This window comes from Lactuca saligna, chromosome 5, assembly GCF_052625555.1.
Source record: "Lactuca saligna cultivar CGN05327 chromosome 5, ASM5262555v1, whole genome shotgun sequence".
Classification (NCBI taxonomy): Eukaryota; Viridiplantae; Streptophyta; class Magnoliopsida; order Asterales; family Asteraceae; genus Lactuca; species Lactuca saligna.
In genome coordinates this window covers 228,140,656-228,164,513 of record NC_136421.1, presented here as the reverse complement: position 1 = coordinate 228,164,513, position 23,858 = coordinate 228,140,656, and the positions used below count along the sequence as shown (strand labels likewise).

Below are 23,858 nucleotides of genomic sequence, written 5' to 3'. Positions count from 1 at the left end.
TGTGAAGAAGAAGGATGGGTTGCATCGGATGTGTATAGATTATCGGGAGTAGAACAAGGTAACAGTGAAGAACCGTTACCCACTCCCGAGGATTGATGACCTCTTCAACCAACTATAGGGAGCGTCTTGGTTCTCCAAGATTGATTTGCATTCAGGATATCATCAGATGAGGGTCAGAGAGGAGGATGTACAGAAGATTGCGTTTTGGACGCGCTATGGCCACTACGAGTTTGTGGTGATGCCCTTCGGGCTCACCAATGCTCCTGCCGCATTCACGGACCTCATGAACCGCGTGTGTAGACCGATGTTAGACCGGTATGTGATAATGTTTATTGATGACATCTTGGTTTACTCCAAGACGCTGGAGGAGCACGAGGAGCATCTGCGGGAGGTTCTGGAGACTTTGAGGAGGGAGAACTTGTATGCTAAGTTCTCCAAGTATGAGTTCTGGTTGCGCGAGGTGCAGTTCCTTGGGCACCTCATCAACCAGGATGGGATTTCAGTGGACCCGACCAAGGTGGAGGCCGTGATGAGATGGGAAGTACAGAAGTCTCCATCTGAGATTTGGAGTTTCCTAGGATTAGCTGACTACTATCGGATATTCATTCAGGATTTCTCCAAGATAGTCGTACCCCTGACCAGGCTAACAAGGAAAGTCGTGGTCTTTCGTTGGGGGCCTGAGCAGCAGGCCGCATTCGAGACTCTAAGACAGAGATTGTGCGAGGCGCCAATCTTAGCCTTGCCAGAGGGCATGGAGGATTTTATTGTGTATTGCGATGCGTCCATCTCAGGTTTGGGCGCAGTTCTGAAGCAAAGAGGGCATGTCATCGCCTACGTATCGAGGCAGCTGAAGCCTCACGAGGCGAATTTTCCGACGCATGATTTGGAGCTGGGGGCTGTTGTGTTCACCCTCAAGATTTGGCGTCATTACCTATATGGGGTTTGTTGTACCATCTACATGGACCATAAGAATTTGAGGTACCTCATGGATCAGCTGAATCTAAACATGAGGCAGCGTCGGTGGATGGACGTGGTAAAGGATTACGATTACGAGATCCTTTATCACCCGGGGAAGGCCAATGTGGTGGCCGACGCGCTTAGCGGCAAGGCAGCACCAATCAGGGATATCTGCCTGAGGATGAAAATGGTGATTCCGATGTTGGAGCAGATTCGGGAGGCACAACAGGAGGCCATGAAGGAGGAACATCGGAAGAGCGAGCGGATCGTGGGGCAAGTTTCCTCCTTCGACTATGACAACCGAGGATTACTGACACCACATTGTAGGGTGTGGGTGCCATACCACGGGGGTGTGCACCAGTTTATGATGGAGGAGGCACACAAATCTCGGTTCTCCATTCATCCCGGGGCGACGAAGATGTATAAGGATCTTCGTCTGGACTATTGGTGGCCCTGCATAAAGCGAGATGTGGCATGGTACGTAGAGCGGTGCTTGACCTGCAGGAAGGTCAAGGCCGAGCATCAGAGACCTCATGACAAGATCCAGTTGTTGGATATTCCGCTGTGCAAATGGGAAGACATCATGACGGACTTTATCACAAAGCTTCCCAAGACCGCGCGGGGAGTGGATTCGATCTGGGTCATCGTCGATCGATTGACCAAGAACACCCATTTATCTCGATTGACCAAGTTGGCCAACATTTATATTAGGGAGGTGGTGGCGCGGCACGGGGTTCCAGTATCGGTGATTTCAGACAGAGATGTTCGATTTACTTCCAGGTTCTGGTAGAAGTTCCATGACGAGCTGGGAACTCGTTTGCATTTTAGCACCGCTTTTCACCCACAAACAGATGGACAGAGTGAGCGGACCATCTGAAATTTGGATGATATGTTGCGGGCGTGTGTCTTAGACTTTGGAGGTAGTTGGGATACTTACCATCCTTTGGCTGAGTTCTCGTACAACAATAGCTATCACGCGAGTATTGACCGTCCTCCCTTCGAGATGTTGTACGGGAGGAAGTGCAGGACCCCGATATGTTGGGGTGAGGTTAGTCAGAGGGTTATGGGGAGTACCAAAGTGGTACTCAAGACTACGGAGAGGATCCAAAAAGTCTGGAGCAGGCTTCAGACTGCTCAGAGTCAGCAAAAAAGTTATACCGACAAGCATCGATCAGATTTGGAATTCCAGGCCGGTGATATGGTTCTCCTGAAGGTGTCACCTTGGAAGGGTGTCATCCAATTCAGGAAGCGGGGCAAGCTGGGCCCCAGGTATATCGGACCTTTCAGGGTTATAGCCCGGGTGGGCAAGGTTGCGTATAGGCTGGATCTGCCAGCCGAACATAGTCAGATTCATAGCACTTTTCACGTCTCCCAGTTACGGAAATGTTTGGTGGACGAATCAAAGGTGGTACCCTTGGAGGATAATCAGTTTGACAATAGCCTGAACTACATCGAGAGACCGGTGGCGATTCTTGATAGGAAATCAAAGGATCTGCGGAACAAGAGGATGGATCTGGTAAAGGTCCAGTGGCAGCATCGAAAGGGCTCGGAATGGACCTGTGAGTCGGAGGACGAGATGAGGGAGCGTTACCCAAAGCTTTTTAGGATCGAGCGGTAGACTTCGAGGACGAAGTCTAAAATAAGTGGGAGAGATTTGTAACACTTGGTATGTTTTCTTCAATATATGTATTTTTCTCTGGGACTCAACGAGTTGGAGGATCAACTCGTCGAGTAGGGACGTGACTGCGGACATTTTAAGTGACCAACTCGACGAGTCGGGAGACTGACTCGGCGAGTAGGTGCTGGATAAGTGAAACCCTAAATTTGAGGGTTTGCACCTTATATAAACAACTTAACTCAACCTCCCTTGTCCCTAACACTCTCTTGAAAGCTTCATATCGAAACCTAGTTGTTTGTGTGTGAGTTAAGGCCATTTTTGGTGTTCTTGTGTGGATTGTAAAACTTGAAAGGAAGAAAGGAGCTTGGAAATCGAGTTGGGGCTTGTAGATCCGGAGATCTTACTTCATTTTCAGCAGCTTCAAGGTAAAATGCCCCTAACTTGACTCATCTATGTGGTTATTCATCTATAACTTGGAATCTTTATGGATTTCTAAGTCATATTTTGGATTTGGAAGTGTTGAGTGAGTTTTGACTTCAGATTTGGGCCTTAAGAGGGGTCTCATGGCATAAAGGTGCCAACTTTAGGGCCATGAGAGCCCCATGCACATTGTAGGACATTTTATATGGATTTTTGAGCTAAAAACCCCATGCATGTGCATCAAGTTTGGAACTTTACGTATAAAATGGACATTAGGAGTCAAAATCTATGGTTTTGGTGTGTTAGACCTCATTTAAATCGACTGTATGGAATTGGTCAAGGTCGAACTCGGCGAGTTGTTCTTGGCACTCGACAAGTCGGTGACCATTGTGCACCAAACCCTTTCTGTGAATGGGTAAGTGTTAGGAAGGAAGTCCCTTGTGGATTTAGACGCGAAAAGGGACCTAGAAGCCATGAGACTCGGCGAGTGGTATGAGCAGACTCGACGAGTCCCTAGCAATCTCCCAATCTTTGAAGATGGACTCGACGGGTTGTTCATACAACTCGGCGAGTCATAGATTGGACAAGTTCTTAAGTTGGAGATGAACTCGACGAGTTCAAGAAGGAACTCGGCGAGTCGAATGAAGATGGTCCCGATGTTATGACTGAAGGAGAACCCATCGAGTTTTTGCTAGACTCGACAAGTGGAGCCGGGGTTTTGTGTGGGATTGGAGAAGCATGGACTCGACGAGTTGGTAGGCCAACTCGGCGAGTCAGGTCAACTGAATGTTGACTTTGACTAAATTTGGACTGACCCCGTTTAGGGTTGTATGTGATGTGTGTTGACTTGAAGGTTGTCGTGTAGGGATCGAAGAGTCGTAGGGAGTCGACTTATGCGCCGAGGCTAGTTCAGACACTGCACGACATTGAGGCAAATTACCTTCCTGTAGGGGTGGGTCTAAGGCCACAATGTCGGCCCACCAAAAAAGGGTATTTAGAAGATAATGGTCTTTGTGATAATTATCTTGGTCTGGTTATGTGTTGGTTATGAGGTTTATCTGGGTTTATGTTATGTGTATGGTATGGATTAGTTTCCCTGACAGCGGTCCTTAGGATCCAAGGTAGGTCAGTACCCGGATATGCCTGATTGTATGCTTATATCTGTTGATTGTATGCTAGTGGTAGGGGTGAAATAGTCCCCAGTTACCGGTTGAAAGATACCGATGTTGATTACCAGTTGAAAGATACCGATGATGGCTACCGGTTGAAAGATACCGATGAAGGTTACCGGTTGAAAGATACCGACGATATTGTATGGTATGTGGTATGATGGGGGAACTCACTAAGCTTCGTGATTACAGTTTTGGTTTTGGTTTCATGTACCTCTTCATCGAAGGGGAAGGAGCCGGCGGTGTAGCAGCGCATCACACACACACAACAACATGTTTCTGCAATAAGTTTTTAGGATTGTACTCTGATTTTCAATACTTATGATGTTATGGTTTGAAATATAATATTATGATTTTGTAATGGAATGTTTTATTGACAAGGTTTTGGTAAAATGTTTATTAAATGCGTTAATTCAAAAATGAAACTTTTGGCCTTGAAATTTGGGTCGTTACACAACATGTAAGTTATCTAACTAGTTTTCTTATTCAATTACCTATGCGTTGTATGCTAGTTAGGAAGTATGCTTTGGAAAATCAAATTTGCATGTATAATTAGAGAGAACTTAGATCCAAAGCATATAGGGTTGCATGTGCACCATATGGTTGTTATAGTGCTCAAAACCGATCAGATTCGTGACGTACAGGTTGAGGCTATGAAGGAAGACCACCGAAAGAGTGAGCGTATTGTGGGTCAAGTCGCTTCCTTCGATTCTGATAGCCACAGATTGTTGGAGAGTCCGGGTTCCGTATTGGGGAGGTGTACGCTAAGTTTTGATGGAGGAGGTTCACAAGTCGAGATTCTCCATTCATACCGGTGCAACAAATATGTATAGGAATCTTCGTACTAATTATTGGTGGCCCTACACTACTAGAAAAATAGTCTTTTACGATGCTCATTACGCGTCGTAAAAGGCTCAGACGACGCGCAAATGCGCGTCAAGGAAAGCCCTGTCATAAAGAGAGACGATGCGCATTTACGATGCCCATTTACGACACGCAATTACAACACGCGTTTACGACACCCAATGTGTATCAAGGAAGGCCCTGTCATAAAGGAAGACGACACGCATTCGTGTGTTGTAACCTTACGACGCGCGTGTCAATGACGTGCAGTACGTATCAAAAAAAACCCTGTCAAGAAAGGCCATGTCATTAATGAAGATGACACACATTTTTGTGTATCATAATTTGAATTGTTTAAAAAAATATTATTTATAGATTTACTTATTTTCAAATTAAATTTGTATTTAAGGTTTCATAGTATAAAATAAATATCATATACAAAAAATAGAATCCATTGCATAAATTTAATGTCATACAAATGATCGTTCCATGGAAAGATAAAACAAATCAATAGAAATTGTAACAAAAATTTACAAATGAATTAGATACAAAAAATACGGTCCATTGCCCCTTTGCTTATTCAAGATCAACCTGCAAGTAGGTGGGCTGGGCTTAGACTAAGCAAGGAGATTGGAACAAATTAGGAAGGGATAGGTGACACAACTTCCAGTGCTCCATATCTGCATTGCATTGCATAATTACAAACATTATGAATTAATTATTTATGATTTATTTTAATAGCAGGTTGAGTTTGAGTGGCTAAATTCATAAAATGGTGCTAGAAATACAATACTTACAACCGATAGCAGGCCCTGTTTGTACTTGTCATGGAATGAAAGGCTTTGGGTCCTCTCCAGGGAATCTACTTCTTTCATGAATGGTCATAATTTTATCCTACAAACACAGTACCCTCTTTCCCATGGCATTCAAGGTTACTCCCTGTTGGAGCAACAAAATGCAGACCCTGCAATCTAGAAAAATATAATTCAAACATCAACAAATTGGGGTAGCTCTTGGATTGTTAGATAACATGCCACATAAAATCAAAACCAGAGTATGATAAGTACGAAACAAAGTTTGGTTAGGATAAGTGAAAATTAACGAATATTACTTTTCTATGACCTTAACCATTTACTTATGTGTCACATGTCCAAGATAAAAAGTGACCTCAGTGGAACCAATTGCTGCCATTTCAGCAACAGCTTGAGGAAATTTAATTTTGAATTATATCCTGTAATATTAGAAATTATGATGCAAAATCACTTCACCTTTATAGCAGATATCATTTTGGAACCCCAAGAATCCATGGTCTCTTTCCATTCGAGGAAACCTCCAGGTATAACCGACTCCGAGTTCAGTTCCTACATCAACAAAAGTCAAATCCATGCAAAGTTTGATGAATATTCTGTAGTATACAATACAATCCCTTTTTTGCCTAAAGTTATTTGGACACATCCATCTCATCTTGCAAAAGGATTTCATATACATCAGTCCTCACATTCATCTCTTTCTCACGCATAACTTCTAACAAATCCGATAACCAAAAATTTTGAATTTTGAAATTTGAAATTTGAAATTGTAAAAGATGAAGATGTTATATTACCATGGACATGAGTGAATGGCATGAAAGTAAATTCTTCTAGCTGCTGACATGTCATGTGTGACATGGATTTCATACAACAAATATAATCGCCATAAAAGTACACAGCTTTTCAACATGTTATCACCCAATGCTCTTTCAAAGATTCTATGTACTCTATGATGAGAGCTTCCTTTTCTAATCTCATATGATAATGCAAACAGATAAACACTCACTGATGGTTTCCTGTAAACACCACAACAACATGATCCAGTTTCAAAGATTCATACTAATGACACAATCACCCCTATGAGGACAGATTAACATTTTGATCTTACTTGTGTAAGTAATCATCAATGATCCATCGAAGCTTACTAGGGGAAGTATGAAGATGTCCAATTTGAATAATTGTATTATAGAGTTTGGGATTGAAGGGGTATATCTGTAATTCTTGCACCAAAATATTCCAAATATTTGCAAGCTCTACTTCTGAATGATGCTTCCATAGCATTTGTATATAATAGTTGAATAGTAATTCAAGTTGATGAATTTTTCTTCTCCTTTCTGTATTTATAAAGATTATGTTATCCACAATAACTAAACAGATTCTACAATCTAACAAAATTAAATATGATAAAAAATGACTGATTTAAAATGATCATGAAATCACCTGGAAGCACCATGGAAAGAGATTGATTTAAAATTTCTATTCCATATTCCAATCCAGAAGTCAACTCTTCAAATAATGAAGCACAACAAATAGAAGCAACAGAATTTTCATTAATACTCCCATGTATCCATGTTTCCTGAATTACCCTTATTTGTTCTTTAAATCCCTGACGTGCCCTTAACAGCTGTAAACTTGATGGTTGACTTTTGAATTGACTAAATTTTACCCGACATCCCAAGCAACAAAGAATGTGTAATGTTCATGATAATGATGATTCTGAGCTTCTAGAAGAATTGTTGTTTGAAAGTTCAAGTTCAAGTTCAGCATACCAAAAGAATAAAAGTGAGGCGTTTGATTTGGGATCCTGTGAGTCGTATAAAATAAAATTAAATGATAATATATATATATATATATATATATATATATATATATATATATATATATATATATCAAGTTTTTGTAATTTGTAAAGTAAAGATAATCATGATTTTTATTTCTTACCCATGGAAGCCCTTCAATGGATAATAATGCCATGTCAAATACTTTTCTTGCATATTCTATATTCCCAAATGCAGCTTCTCTTCTTGCATAAACACCACGTAAATGTACATCCTATATGTATTTAGTTATTTACTATTAAGTTATATAAAACATATTTTTATATCGAATAAATAATTAAATATAAACAAAATAAACATACCTGATGATTGCTTTTCAAGAGGCTTTTTGCCAATGTCTTACATGGAGTAATAGCAACACTAGAGGAGTTCATTTTTGTGTTTGAAATCTCTTCAGCAACAAGTGCAGCTTCTTTTAAAATATGGTCATGTGGAAATACATTTAAACATTGTAAACTAACATTTCTAACAAATTTCATCATTTCACTTCTCATGTTTATGTTATCAGAGTTGTTTAAAACATGTTCTAAACTGTAACCACTTTGAGTTTGATTCTCATCTATTTTTGTTAATATCTCCTCAACTTTTCTCAAGTCATTTAATATAGAATCTGGTAATGAGTCCATAACTAGGGTTTTTTCAGCCGAACTTGAACTATTAGTTGAACACCTACAGAAAAATGAAAGAAAAGAGAACTTTTTTAGAATATATTGTGATCAGATTATATTAGTTGAATTCCTACAGATTATATATTAATGAATACGAAAGAAAACATGATGACTGATGAATATGAGTTCAGTTCCTACATCTTCCTCTATCTATTTTTTTCTGGGATTGTGATAGCTTTCTTCTATCTATGCCTTTTCAAGAAAACATGATGACTGATCAATATGAGAGAATGCATGATAGCTTAGGTAATTACCTTTGTTTAGCATCTGATTGAAGATGAAGGAAGTCCTTTAATGTCTAATATTTGGAGAATGGAGGAAGATAAAAATATACACCAGGAGACGGATGATTGAGAAATTCGAATGGATGTTACTGATTACCTGTTGCATATGGTATTTATTCTTCTTTCTTCACCTCTACATTTTTGTTTTGTTTTTCTTTCTACTATTTGTGGATGGCTGGTTTTATACAACTTTTGGTCCCAAAAAGTTTTTTCTAACAACTTTGGTCCTTATTTCAAAATATTATAACATTTTTGGTCCTGTGTTCCAAATAAAATGAATATTTTTTGGTCCCTGGATATAGCTGTTAGAAAAAAAAATGGATAGAGAGAGGGAGAGAGAGAGAGAGAGAAAGAGAGAGGAATACGAGTCTCTCCAACAGCTTTGTTAGCTATCCCACTCTGCATTACCAAGGTTAAGAAGTAAAAGATAATTGAATATTTAGTTTTCTTAAATAGAATTTTTGAATTAGGAAAACTTAAGGTAAAATTCTGATCTTACACATAGGACTTTTAATGCTTCTTCACCATCTAGTATTGGGATCTGTACAAGCTTAATTATCTTTCAAGCTGATAGGGAAATGAAACAAATTAGAAGATTCCATATGAAAGATATTGAAACATACTTCTGTTACTCCAGACAACAATATCCCATGTGATTTATGCTCCTTATTCTTTATGTTGTCCTTGGATAAATCAAAAGGTCCCTACAAGAAACACTCCCAGTTGCAATTATAAAACAGAGTTGAGGGATCTCTTTCAAAGCTATTTGAACAATAGAGATAGCTAATAAAAAAGCATATAACTAGGAAAGAGGCTTCAATGTAGTTCTTATTTAGCTTCTTTAACAGTGATACAATCACATAACAGATTACGGGAGCTAATTGAATCGGTAATAGCAATAACCAGATAACACATTAACACTCACTACATAGTTATCACAAAGTTCAACTTCAAACTATTGATAAAAATAAGATTTAAGATTTAAGTTAAAATTTTATTTGTCAGGTCCAGGGCTTATCTCATCTAAGCAGGTCGGTAGGATCTGGTCTGGCTCTGCAGCCCTTAGCATTTCCAAGTCTTTCAGAAACCAAGACGCCTCATCGATCTCAACCGTCTTTTCAATTGGAGAAAAGTACAATAATATTTACATATTATAATAAAATATATGTTGCAAAATAGAAATACAGAATACCTTCAATAATGCTTGTCTGGCTGCTTCCCTTTCCAGGTCTCTTTTCCGTTTTGCTTCTGCAGTAGCTTCCGCCTCCACTCGCCTCCGAGCATCTTCAGCTGCCTTGGCTTCTCCAGGTCTCTTTTTCTAAGATTATATATATATATATATATATATATATATATATATATATATATATATATATATATATATATATATAAAACCAGCCGTAAAGATTCCACCCAAGACAAAAAAAAACATATCTTGCAATTTCCAGATAATTCATATAATATACTACAAAGGATAACTTTAGATATACCTTTGCCCTAGTAAACTAAGTAGAAGCTTTAACATGTTTTACCTCCTTTTCAGAAGCACTGCTAGAATCAGAATCTGCAGTCAACAAACACTCAAGTCTCATCAAACAACCCAAACTACAATTCACATCCAAAAAGTACTTTGATAAAAGGGTTTAAGTTTAACATAACAAAAAATACCCTTAGATTGGTGCTCAAAGAAGCATAGGCGCTCAAGAACCCAACATTTAACTGAAAAATGAAAATAAGTCTGCTTTAATATCAATGTCCATTAAACAGTGTCCACAATAAATCACCATTAAACAGGAGAGCAAGAAAAATTCCCAAAAATCCATAAGCATAAATTATTATCTAATAAGTTGCAATCTTTAGACTTTAGGTGATATATCTAATCTAACACATGGAAATGGAATTTGTTGCAGTTTTGACGAGACCAGACAGAAAGTGTAGTTATTCAGCAAAAGGACTCTCCCTTTCAAACTAAGACCATTGACCATTGACCATTGCATATCAATCAATCACCATTCACCAACCGACAAGTAAGAGCTTGAGCAAAGCCATTCTAATGTAGAGTCCATTTTTAGCTTGTCTAAAATAAGCATCCCTTGGGTCACCATCTACATCCACTGTTATCTACAATTCACAAACAAAACTCTACTTAATTATATTATATTATACTATATATAAAACTAAAAACAAAAACAAGACAAGAATTTGTACCTCATCAAGCCTAGGGAGAGGATGCATGACAATGGCATGTTTCTACATGACACCCAATACATCTCTATCAATAATGTATTTCCCACGGCTTCCTCATAAAGATCGCTTCTCTCTCCAAAATGTTCCTTCTGGATGTGAGTTTGATACACCACATCACATTTCGATGCCACTTCCTTCAAATCAGCACTTTCTTCCCATTCAACTCCCTTTAATGTTGAGTACTCTTTGATGTCCTCCTAAATTAATCCATCAAGACATTCACACCTTCTTTTCAGATACATATAATATAATATATAATAACTGCATACCTTCATCTTTACAACTTCCGGAGAGACAAAGTAGATCTTGACATCATTGTATTTGGCTAAAAGATATGCAAGAGAGCGAACTGTTCGCCCATTTGCAAGATCCCCAACAAGTGCGACTTTGATTCCATCCAGCTTTCCTATCTCTCTTTCAATGGTGTACACATCAAGAAGAGCCTGAGAAGGATGCTGACCTGGACCATCCCCAGAATGTTAGCTGTCATCGCTGCTCTTCTGGCAGCACCACTTTCAAAATGACTCATTACAATTATATCCGAATACCCTTCCATAGTTCTAATAGAATCTGAATAAAAACTAATAAATAAACTCAGAATGAGAGAAAGAAGATGAAAGAAGGCACTACCTTAAAGTGTTTCTCCCTTTGCAGCAGAAGAGAATACGCGTGCATTTTATGTTGTTAAAACTTCGCCACCTATACGCTTCATTGCTGACTCAAATGAAAGCATGGTTCTTGTTGAAGGCTCGTAAAAGAGAGTAGCTATGCTAAAAGGGTTTAAGTTTAAGCTTGGAACGAGATTCAAGTAAGCCAAATTCAAGATTCGTGAAATTCTAGGGCACACGAGGCTACATGTCGCCTGAATTTTAGTCTACCGGAGTTCCGACACATAAGTCCAACTTTTACGCTTTTGGAGTTGTACTTCTTGAGATATTTTTCAGGCGAAGAAGGCAAGTGAGGAACGAAGGAAGGAGTGTCGATAACTAGGCAAGGCGGCAGTCGAATCTATGGAGGGGGAATAAAGGATCGTAATTAGGGCAAGAAGGAAACAAAAGTGGAGGATAAAAAAGAAGGCGGGTGTTCAAAATTTTAGGGTTTTCATTCTCCCCCTATCTACTAAACGCGCTTTTCATTAAAATTATAATGCGACACTCATAGAACGCCCATTTAAGATACAACGCCCTCCGTGTTTTTAATTTTTTCTCGTATGACATTATTTTAAGGGCACACAATAATGCGTGACCTAAATCCTTAAATTTTTTGAAGAGATGACACTTTTTTAACGTCACTCTCCTTTACGTAACATAAATCAATGAGTGTCGTGGTTTGCGCATCGTAAAAAGCTATTTTTCTTGTAGTGCTACATGAAGCGGGATGGAGCATGGTATGTGGAGCAGTGCTTGACTTGCAGGGAAGTCAAGGCCAAGCATCAGCGACCTCACGTCAAGATGCAGTCGTTAGAGATTCTCGTATGGAGATAGGAAGACATCATTATGGATTTTATCATGAAGCTTCCTAAGACTGCGTGCGGAGTGGATTCTGTCTGGGTCATCGTGTATCTATTGACCAAAATTGTGCATTTCATTCCAAGTCAAGAGGGCATTTCTGCAGAAAATTTAGTCGAGATTTATATTCGGGAGGTGGTGGAACGTCATGGGGTGCCGATATTAGTGGTTTTAGATAGAGATGTTTATTTTTATTTCCATATTTTTGAAGGGGTTTCATGACGAGATGGACACTCGCCTCCATTTCAATAGAACATTTCATCCGTAGAACATGGTCATAGTGAGAAGACTATTCAAACTCTTCAGGATATGTTGTATGCATGCGTGTTGGATTTTGGTGGGAGTTAGGATACATATCTTTCGTTAGTGGATTTTTCAAATAACAATTGTTATTACTATAGCATCGATTAACCACCTTTTAAGATGCTCTATGGGGGGAAATGTAGGACCCCGATTTGTTGGGGAGAGGTCAGTCAGCGAGTTATAGGGAGTACTGAGGTGGTACTCAAGACTACTGAGCTGATTTAACAGGTTCGGAGCAGGCTCCAGACAACTCAGACTCGGTAGAAGAACTATGTCGATAGACGTCATTCAGACTTGGAGTTCCAGGTGGGAGATATGATTCTATTGAAAGTGTCACCTTAGAAAGTTGTCACCGGGTTCTGGAAGCAGGGCAAGCTGGGCCCCAGGTATATTGGTCCCTTTAGGGTTTCGGCTTGGGTGGATCATGTTGCGTATCGTCTAGATCTTCCAGCCCAGCTCAACCATACTCATAGCACATTTCATGTCTCTCAGTTGCGGAAATGTTTAGTGGAAGATTCCGCAGTTGTACCTTTAGAGGATATTCAGGTGGATGACTGCCTGCATTATATTGAGAGACCGGTGACAATTTTTAGATCGGAGGATGAAAACCTTAAGGAACAAGGTTGTGGAGCTAGTGAAGGTGCAGTGGCTGCGCTATAAGGGGTCAGAGTGGACTTGGGAGCTGGAGGATGAGGGAGCACTACCTGGAGTTGTTTGAGTTGACGGATTTCGAGAATGAAGTCTAATTCAAGTGGGGGAGAATTGTAACGCTTGATTTCCTTGTATGAATTTATTTCCAAGTTCTTCATGTTTTCTCTTTGGGACACGATGTGTTGGAGCCTTAACATGTCCTGTCAAGATGTCATTGGACGTGGCGTTTAATAAGCCCACACGGCGTGTTGAGGTGCCTCAACATGGCGTGCTGGCATTTGGGATGGAAACCCTAACTCTTAGGGTGTTGTACCCTATTTAAAGGAATTAAGTCCCCTTGATCGTCCTCCTTACCAACCTCCTTTGTTAACAACTACCCTAAATCAAGTTTTGAGCTTTATTGGTGGTGATCTTGAAGTTTTGAGTGGATTTTATGGATTTTTGTGCTCATTTGAAGGAGCTCTGGAGTTTGAAGGTGCCTTGCTTGGAAGGAAGGCTATAGATCCAAAATCTCATCACTTTTTGTAGTCTCTTCGAGGTATCAAGTTCATACCTTGATTTATTCTTGATTAGGTCTTCTCTTATGGGGTTTTGTTATGATTTTTGGCTTATTGTTGGTTTGTCTAAGGAGTTAAGTTGTTTCATGGGTTTTCTGTTAGATCTGATCATTTTGTGGCTTCCTTTGGATTAAAGGTGCAAGCTTTATAACATCATAGGTTCCATGCATGCATTATGTCCTTTTTTAAGCCCTTCTTGAGCTTTAGAGCTTCCCTTTGGCATGCATGAATGTAAAGTTGGAAACTTTACGTGGTCTTCTAGCTCTAGGCTGTTAGATTTGCATTTTGGGGCTATGTCTTTGAAGATTAAGTGCTCAATGGTTAATCCCTCACTCTATTAATCATAGGGTTTGGGTTTTGGACCCATTGTGGGGGTTCCTAAGGGTAAATTTGGAAACTTTACCCTTCTAGATAGCATTTTGGTCGAGATCTGAGCTTTGGAGCCCTTAGATCTGATGAAGGAAGCTTAATGTATTAAGTTATTGGATTTCAGGCAAACACGAGGTGTTTATTGGTAAACACAGCGTGCTGGCTTGGTTTTACCCGAATCTGTATATGATGGAGAAACATGGTGTGTTGGGTCAACATGGACCATTGACCTTGACTTTTGACTTTTTTCTTTGACCAAGATTGACCTATAGGGGGTGTTGAGGTATTCTGAGTTGTATCTAAGGAATTGTTTCTGTTTAGGGGTTAGGTAGAGCTGATATTTGGACCCAGGACCTATTCAACTATTGTTAAGCATTCGAGGTGAGTTTTCCTCACCGAGGTTTAGCGGGTCTAAGGCACCAAGGCCGACCCTTGATGATTATGCTGATATACTTGTTGTCTGTGTGATACTTGTATGCGTTCGTATATGTATGCTTTTTGGGCGGCGCTCGTATTGCGAGTGTAGGCGGGGTCCATATTGCGAGTGTGGGCGGGGCCAGTATCTCATTTGGCGGGGACCGTTATGCTAGTGTGGGTGGGGCCCGTATATCTGTGGGTAGGGACCGTTATGTGAAATGTTTGGTATGCGATATTGTGACAATCGTCAATCTTGAGTCAAGTCAAGTCATCAGGTCAAGCCGGTCAACTCGATTAAACCTTGTGTATTAGGGTTTGTGTTATGTTCGTACTGTATAACTTGCTATATTAATGGGAAAACATCACTTGAGAAAAGTCTCGTGTTAAAAATTTCCTAAGCCCTAGTGCTAATCAATGAACTAAACTGATAAAAACCATGTTGCATACTCATTGGGAGTGTGTGGGATCCTTAACCATGACTTAACGGGGCTCAAGAGACTTGCATTGCGGAGCCAAACACTCACAAATGCCACACTTGAAATCTCTCTCAAATATCTCTCTGTATAAGAAATCTCTCCAAGAATGTCAAATCTCTCCCAAATCTCTCCAAGTATGTGAAATCTCTCTCAAATATCTCTTTGTATGAGAAATCTCTCCAAGAATGTCAAATCTCTCCCAAATCTCTCCAAGTATGCGAAATCTCTCTCAAATATCTCTTTGTATGAGAAATCTCTCCAAGAATGTCAAATCTCTCCCAAATCTCTCCAAGTATGAGAAATCTCTCCCAAATCTCCCTCAAATAGTTCCCGTAACTTTTTAGAATCATTTGGGTCATTCCGGCCCTTAACCGGGTCAAACACGGCTTAAAACGGGGCGAAAACGAGAAAAATAGGCTTTAGGAACCGAAACCAAGAAGAGAGGCTTCTTAGGCGAGGACCGAGCCTCTGTTGGCTGTGGCATGCGAGGACCGAGCCTCTGTTGGCTAAAGAATGCGAGGACCGAGCCTCTGTTAGCTGTGGCATGCGAGGACTGAGCCTCTGTTGGCTAAAGAATGCGAGGACCGAGCCTCTGTTGGCTAAATGCACGCGAGGACCGAGCCTCGGTTCTCTGTCGCCTCATCTGCTCCCTTCTTCTCGCTCTGTCTCTACCCGCCTCTCTGTCTCTTCCCTACTCTCGGTCTCTACTCCGCCCCTCTGTCTCTTCGCGCCCTCTGTTCTCTCCTCCCCCCTCTCGGTTCCTTCCCTCTCTCTTCTCCCCTCTCGGTTTCTACCCTCCCTCCTCTCGATTTCAGCATCAGAAGGCCGAACCTCGGCCAGACTTCGGGAATTTGTCACTTTTAGCCCATTTTTGATATTTTTAACATTTTAAGCCCGTTTTTCGTGATTTTAAAGCGGGATTTTCTCCAGAAATTATATTTTAACATAATAAACTCTAAATATTCATAATTTAAACATATTTTTATGAAAATCATTATCTAAATAATAAAGATCTAATGGGGGATTTATTTAAGGTGGAGTGTTGACTTTGCCTTAACTTATGACACAAGCAACCACCCCACACCCACTCTATGACCAGCCATACCTCCCCACCTTACCTATGTCACTTCAATGTCCCCTTACACTCAAATTTCACTCACCCCCACGTTTTTTTTGAGCTGGAACAAACAACCACACTCCTCATTTTCTCTCATTTCTCTCATTCCACTAAGTAACAAACACCACTTTTCTCTCAAACTTTTTCTACACAAATTTTCGAGATTCAAGGCTGATTTCAAGTGTTCTTCCACTCTTAGTAAGTAAAAATTCATCCTCCCTATTATTATTTCACTTCCTTCTACTCAAATCTTTGATTGCTTACACAAACTCCATAACCATAATGTTAGATTCTCGAAAACCTTCAAGGCATCTCCAAGTGTTCTTGAATTAAACACTTCCATTCTTCAACAATCATCTACTGAAATCACTTAAGGTGAGTTCATACCCCTACATTTTCATGTTTTCTCAAGTTTTCAGGGGGGGAATACAAGTTAAAACACCAAGAACATAACTAAAATTTTCTAACAGCCTTCATCAGAAAAGTTCAACTCCATTCACGGACTGTTTTGGGCATCTTAAACATTTTTGTTTTCAAAAATGTAAAAGGTGAAAATAGTTCATGTTTGTAGCTTTAAAATGACTACTTGCACATCTCCATACGATTTTTCTACAATTTATGGTGATTTTTACAAAACTGCCTATCATTTCAAACAACAATCCGGACCAGTCTGTGATTGTGGACTTTTTCACACAAGTTGAAGGTCATTAAAAATCGTGATAAAAATTATGAGTAAACTAGACACATTTTGTGAACTCTCAGAATTTACGGATCTAGTTTTTGACTTCGTATGATTTTTCTATGATTTTTACAAAACAGGGCAGAATGGCTAAAGTTAGCCAACAGCATGTAAATATCATAACACTTTGTATTATGTTGAGCAAAGTGTATAATCATAAGTTCTAATATTTGAATGTGTTTCCTTGTTAGTTTATCATTATGAACTGAAACTAAGTCATTCATACTAAATATTATTCATTCATTTTGGAACACGTATTATTTAACTATAAAAAGTATAGTTTGATAAATTCACAACACTAATACATTTCCATAAAAGAATTCATACATATTACATACATTTTAGATAAACTATAATAGGTATAGTTTATGATATATCACTCAACACACTCGTACAAAAAGGGTACATTCATACAAGAAAGATTTATATTCACACACATTTCACGTAAACTTGTTAACCTATGTTGTGAGACTCTCTCTCTCCCCGTACGTCCGAGTGTGGGATATAATTCCTGGTAGTTATAATCAGAATCTCCTTGAGGGAGAACGTGATACTTGTATATAGATCTATATTGGTTTTGACACCCCACACCTTGCTGCTAGCTACAGTGGGACCTGCAGGTCTACGGGTGACAAATGTCATTTCATTTTCGCGACGCCTGAGAAACGTTGTGGCAGGTTCACATAGTCACAGTATGATTATAGCGACTCACCTAGAGAGTTAACAATTCATAAAGTTTACGGGATTTCATAAAACCGAAGTAGGTTTTAGGTTGATTAAAAATTTACTTTCCATATCATTTTAAACTCACGACATTTCTACTAAGTAATGATGATTTCTTATACATTTTGGTCTTTGGTTATAAGGCAACATTTTACGGATTTCAAGGAAAATATCAGATTTTTCTGAAACAAACGCGACATTTACATGTGAAAGACTTTTACTAAGATTATTAATAAAAGCTTATGAACTCACCAACCTTTGTGTTGACACTTTTCAAACAACTTGTATTCTCAGGAAAACACTAAACAGGTAATCAGGTGCTTTTGAGGATGGGACGTTAAGGCGTCAAACTTTTCATATTTTGACAACATATTGTAATTGATTTTGAAACATGTAATTCATACAAGTGATGTAACTTTTTCAATTATATATATGTTGGTTGTGTTTGCTTAAATTACTATTGAAATTGTGGTTATGATACTATACATGAAGTCCTCCACCCCCAGACGTTTCCGCCATCCTTGGTTTGGGGGTGTGACAGATATCTTGGGAAACTCACTAAGCTTTGTGCTTACGGGTTTTAGTTTGTGTTTCAGGTACTTCCGGTTCCAATGGGAAGAGCTCGGGTTGACTGCATTGCACATACCATTGTGATTCTGCATTTGATATTTACTCTGATTTTTTATAATACTTAATACATTGGTTTTGTTGAGATGTATGGATGATATTCAAAAATACTATTTTATCTGTTATAAAAATGAAATTTTTGGGACCATATTTTTGGATGTTACATATCACACCCCCGAACCAGAATGGAGGAAACGTTTGGGGGCGGATGACATCATTGCATAATATCACAACAATTGAATATAAATGAAGCGTAGCAACCAAATAACATACATTGAGATAATACACTTACATTTTTTACATGTTGTATATGTTCATGAAATTACACAAAAATGACATAATGTATGAAATTTCAAAATGCGGTGAATCCGGTTCCTAGGTACTTGCTTACTGGTTCCCTAAGAATACAAGTCATTTGAAAATCATCAACATTGAATGTTGGTGACTTCATTTGCATTTTTGTAAGAAAAGGTTTGTAACGTCTTTGTTTGTAATGAATTTAAAGACTCCAGAAAATCCGATATTTTCAGTGAAAAATGGTTTGTAAGTCTCGTTCTAAAACTGTGAATAATTGCATACATGTCCTTTGTTTTCTTTTTGTTTGTAGTTGTAAAGTGTAGGTCCCCATAAAATCCAATATTTTTTGTTGTATGAAAAATTATAATCTTAAACCCTAAGACTAGAGCGGTGGTAATAGCGTACTGAAAAATAAAGCGTACTTTTGTATTTTATAAAACCAGTGAAGTGTATACTTTACGTAAATCCAAAATAACGTTGTTAATCCATATGTGAGTCATTACAACCATGCTTGATGTGATTGATATGCCTGTCATGACGTTCTTCAGGCGTCAGTTTCGGTAAGATATTTGTTACCTTAGACTGACCCCGTCTAGCTATAGCGAATAACTCAGGTGTGGGGGTGTCAACCCCGTATAGATCTATACACAATTACCTCACTGTCCCTCTAGGAGACTCTTGTTATAACTACAGGACTTACGGTGTACGCTAGGTAGGTACAGTGAAGGAAGGTGTCTCACTAGAGCTTTAACGGATTTACGCAAATTTCGAGTCCCTTTATCGATTAAGGAAATAAAATTTCCATTGCAAACTTGTGACAACTGTTTTATGACACGCGATTGGCAGATTTCATATTATACAGCCTATGACACGTGCTTTTCAGATTTTTTGACACGCAGATTTATTATCCATGCCTTTAGAGTTTTTATGACACACAGTTTATCGCACGCTTATTTTTCTGTCATAACTTTTGCTTTGTATATCATTTCGGTTAGATTATTTATAACACTTTTTGCAACTAATCCTTAATTAACATGTCATATAGCATAATTTCTCAAGTTCTTAAGCCATCCAAAAATAGTGTTGACATAGTTAAGAATATTTTACTAATAAAATGAATTTTAGCAAAATATCAACTTTTGTAGTTTGTTTAATACACCAAAAATTAGTTTGAGAGTTTGTAACACAAAATATTCTAATTTGTTGTGACTCTAGCAAGTCACGATTTCTAAAAAATACATATATGACCATGAAATTTATTATATGCAAATATTTGTGTAAGTATAATTGTTAAATATATATATATATATATATATATATATATATATATATATATATATATGTCTAAAAGTTAAGCATGTTTGAGCATAACACTTTCCTTTTCGCCATTTTTGGAGTGTGCAACCCATATCCACGAGATTTCATGAACATATATGTTAACAAACACATTTCTCATGATTTTTATGAAGATGAATAAAATAAAATCCATGTTCATGCAATTACCCAAAGGTTAAATACATAACACATAGGTCCATGTAATTACCCAACGGTTAAATGAAACTTTACTTTTATCCCCCCCCCCCCCCCCCACCCCAAAGTATGACACCACTTGATGATATTCTTGAAATTTCAAGTGTATCTAAAAGCTTTACACACAACAAAAGTGTGTAAACAATAGTTTTATCTTGGAAAGATGTAAGAATACTTGGAGTTACAAGGATACTTACCAAATTCTTGAGAGGTTTTAAAGAAATCACCCTTGAGGATGGCACACGCACACCCGCACAATTTTTTTGGGAGAGAAAGAATAGAGGTTCTTGAGAGTAGAATAGAGTGAAAGATGAATTTTGGTGAGGGTATGGGGGAGGGGGGGTTTGCGACCAAACACACCCTAAATAGGGGAAATGGTTGACTTCTTGTGGCCTAGAAGCATGGTGGTGGTAATTAGTACAAGTGCTTAGATACATGATGGCTAATTACTTAGAGGTTTGTGGGATAATAATGAGGTGTCACTCACTTTTTGCACTTTTTTTTGTCTAATCCCAACCGAAACTATGGGGTTTTCCGTTCTCAAGGCTTTTAAATGGGTTTTCTGTTTTAGGGTGGCCGAAAACACCCTAATTCCATAAAGAGTTTGTAGTTTTTGATGTGTGTATGGGTCTTTGGTTTTTATTTGATCCAATAGAAGGTTTTTCGGCCCAATGGAAGGCCTAAAAGAAGTTTTCGGCCCAATAGGGCCCAAGAAAGAGTTTTCGGCCCAATAGGGTGTTGGGCTAAGAATTATTGGACCAATGCCCAAAGTTGATTGGGCTTAGCTATTGGATCAAGTTTTTGGGCTTGTATGAGGCTATTTCGACTTGAATCACAATATATGCATGTATGAATTCAAATAACATTGTAGTTTGAATTTTATTAATAAGACGCAACAAGGTTACATAAATGAATTTGGTGTGAACAAGCTTCACATCTTAACCCTAAATTGCTAGTTGTGACATTACATCAAGTGTGAAGGGGAAGGGCGCAACATGATTGTACATTCACATCAATGTTATATGGTTACTTTGAGACTTCCACTAGTTTTTATAATATATTTCGATTTAACACTTTCCTTTTGATACAAATGAATGTTATGATATGTATTTAATAGAATGGATTTTTATGTTTAAACCTTTTTCTAAAATGAAATTTTTGTTTGAAATTTGGGAAAATACATGGATAAAGGGAGGTTAATTTCATTTTTTTAAACTTCATAATAGTTATCATCTTTTATTTATCGATCATACAATATCAAATAATTTTATTTTAATCCTTAATATCAAATATTAATATAATATGCTTTTAAAAGTTATAAACTCAATAAAGAGGTATATATATATATATATATATATATATATATATATATATATATATATATATATATATATATATAGCTACGATCATTTGTTACCTATAATTTTTATGTTACCGTGTTACTATTGCACTTCTAACTAGAATTTCATTTGCACTTCTATTCATCCATGTTAGTTCAATAATGTTTGTATAATAATTATACAAATATGTATATTCTATAAAAATATGTACTTTTTAAAATACCTACAATTAAAATTACATTCTTTCAATAATGAATCCTATCAAAATATTCTATCAAAAATGCATCCTATCAAAAATATGTAATTTTGTTCTTTTAAAAAAATTTCCTAGAATAAAACTAAAAATAATATGTTATTTTTGCACAATTTTGAACTAACTTTGAAGGAATAAACATGCAAATATAAAATTCTAGTTAGAATTATAATAGTGTCACCGTAACACAATAATTTTAATTTTTAAGTATTATATAATCATTTCTCTCTCCCCCCTCTCTCTCTTTCTTTCTCTCTCTCTCTCTCGGTTCTTTGGAGAACTAATAATTATGGTTCTCTATTGAACTTTTCCATATATATATATATGGAAAAGTTCAATAGAGAACCATAATTATTGGTTCTCCAAAGAACTAATTTTTTTTTTATAGTTTTGAAGTTTATTCTTTATCGAAAAAAATTTAATAATATCTAAATTCATAATTTAACATTGTGAATGTTAAATATATTTTTCAGATTCACCGTGTGAATTTAGATTCACATTGTGAATTTGATGAAAATTTTGTTTTATCGAATTTAATATCATTGGAAGAATGATAAAAAGTTATGAATTTCTGTATTAAAATTTTTTTTTCCCTAAAAAATAAGTTCTAAAAGTTGAAAAAAAAGATTTGTTGCTTGTTTCGTGGTTAATTATGGTTCTCTATTGAAACTACCTTATATATATATATATATATATATATATATATATATATATATATATATATATATATATATATATATATAATGAAGAGTTAAATTAAAATAGTTTCTAACCGGGGCTAATAAGAGAAGAATTTCTATGATAGATAGTTGAGTTTTATTAGATATAAAATTAAACGGAATAGAACCTAACACACTTGACTTCTTTATATCTTTTGACACGAAAGCATGTATAAACACCTTTGAATCACACATCACCGATGAAGAAGATGTCTTTCTTGTTCCCTTTAGGTAACGAAGTCTTACGGATTCGCCTGCCATTTATCACCTTGTCACGATTATTTATTTCTTTTTCTCTATCGTTATCCATCTGTTTGTTGCGACAACCATCACTACAGAAGGATTGATCTCTGCAAAGACCACAATAAACAAATTAGGTTCATTTTTTTTAAAGAAAATCTAGAGTATCAATGTCAGACATGTGAGGTTTTGTTAGAAAGAGTGAGTAACTTACTTGTACATAAAAATATCAACCATTTCGCCTAAATCCTTTTTGCAAATGAAGCAACTCTTGAGGAATCCATTCGTCAAGTAGTGATCATAGGATAAAAAGTTGGACGGTGGAGCAACCTTGTTGGTAGTCGGAATCATGAGCATAGTTATGGGACGATGTGCACCAATCGGTTCCATATCAGAAAAAGGATTTACATTGTCCTCGCTGTTTATGAAATGAGTGTTCAACATGTATCCTGGAACAAAAAATGTCACAATTCATGGGTCAAACGATCTAAGTTATAGATCACAAAATTAAAACCCAAACACCCTACCTGCAAATGACTATTTTAGATTCGTGAAACAATCCAAAAAAAGAAAAAAAAACTGAGTTGGTAGAATGATGAGCTTTAGAAAATTGAAGACATAAATTGTTAAATGTGCACCTTCAACTACTTTGAAATTAACAATGTTTTTCTCAAAAGATGGATGTCAAGAATGGATGTGGGTGCATGTATATATGGGGTAGAAGCCATAATATTTCTCTCAATCGGTGGATGACATAATCATAGCAACTAGGTGCCAGTATTCTACTTCGATCCTTATCCTTAATATTCGAATTTTTCCGATTAAGTATATAGAATATAAAGGTATTCATGTAATACCTTAAAATATGTTTGTAATATGATAACGCAAACAATTAATGTAATGTACTTGGTATACCTTTTTGACCATATAATATAGTAAATTCATCATTTAATGGCAAATTTTACAATTTAATGACACATTTACCATATTTACTTCTAACACTTTATATGTTACAAAACTAGTAGTTCAAATTCTATCTATGTTTTTGCTTTATTACACACTAGCGAATGCCCGTGCGTTGTACATAAACACTTATATAGTTAAAATCTTTACAAATATATATATATATATATATATAT

General features: G+C 37.4%; 1 protein-coding gene and 2 pseudogenes across 1 annotated transcript; all 3 read right to left on the bottom strand.

The window, feature by feature from the left end:
- Window positions 1-5,896: 5,896 nt before the first annotated feature.
- Window positions 5,897-10,598, bottom strand: LOC145046327 (uncharacterized; annotated as a pseudogene).
- A 21-nt stretch (window positions 10,599-10,619) lies between these two features.
- Window positions 10,620-13,090, bottom strand: LOC145046326 (aspartate carbamoyltransferase 1, chloroplastic-like; annotated as a pseudogene).
- Window positions 13,091-22,584: 9,494 nt separating this feature from the next.
- Window positions 22,585-23,388, bottom strand: LOC145046380 (FCS-Like Zinc finger 1-like). Its single transcript, XM_078994670.1, has 3 exons — window positions 23,358-23,388; window positions 22,934-23,168; window positions 22,585-22,829 (listed from the first exon to the last, which is right to left on the bottom strand). The coding sequence occupies exons 2-3, from the start codon at window positions 23,161-23,163 to the stop codon at window positions 22,667-22,669; spliced, it is 393 nt and encodes a 130-aa protein (XP_078850796.1). The 5' UTR covers window positions 23,164-23,168; window positions 23,358-23,388; the 3' UTR covers window positions 22,585-22,666.
- Window positions 23,389-23,858: the final 470 nt, after the last annotated feature.

Bases quoted from the DNA above. Each gene is read 5' to 3' on its own strand.
- LOC145046380 (XM_078994670.1), bottom strand. From the start codon at position 23,163: ATGTTGAACACTCATTTCATAAACAGCGAGGACAATGTAAATCCTTTT. The intron at 22,830-22,933 runs GTAAGTTACTCA...TGGTCTTTGCAG, and splicing joins GTTGATATTTTTATGTACAA to AGATCAATCCTTCTGTAGTG.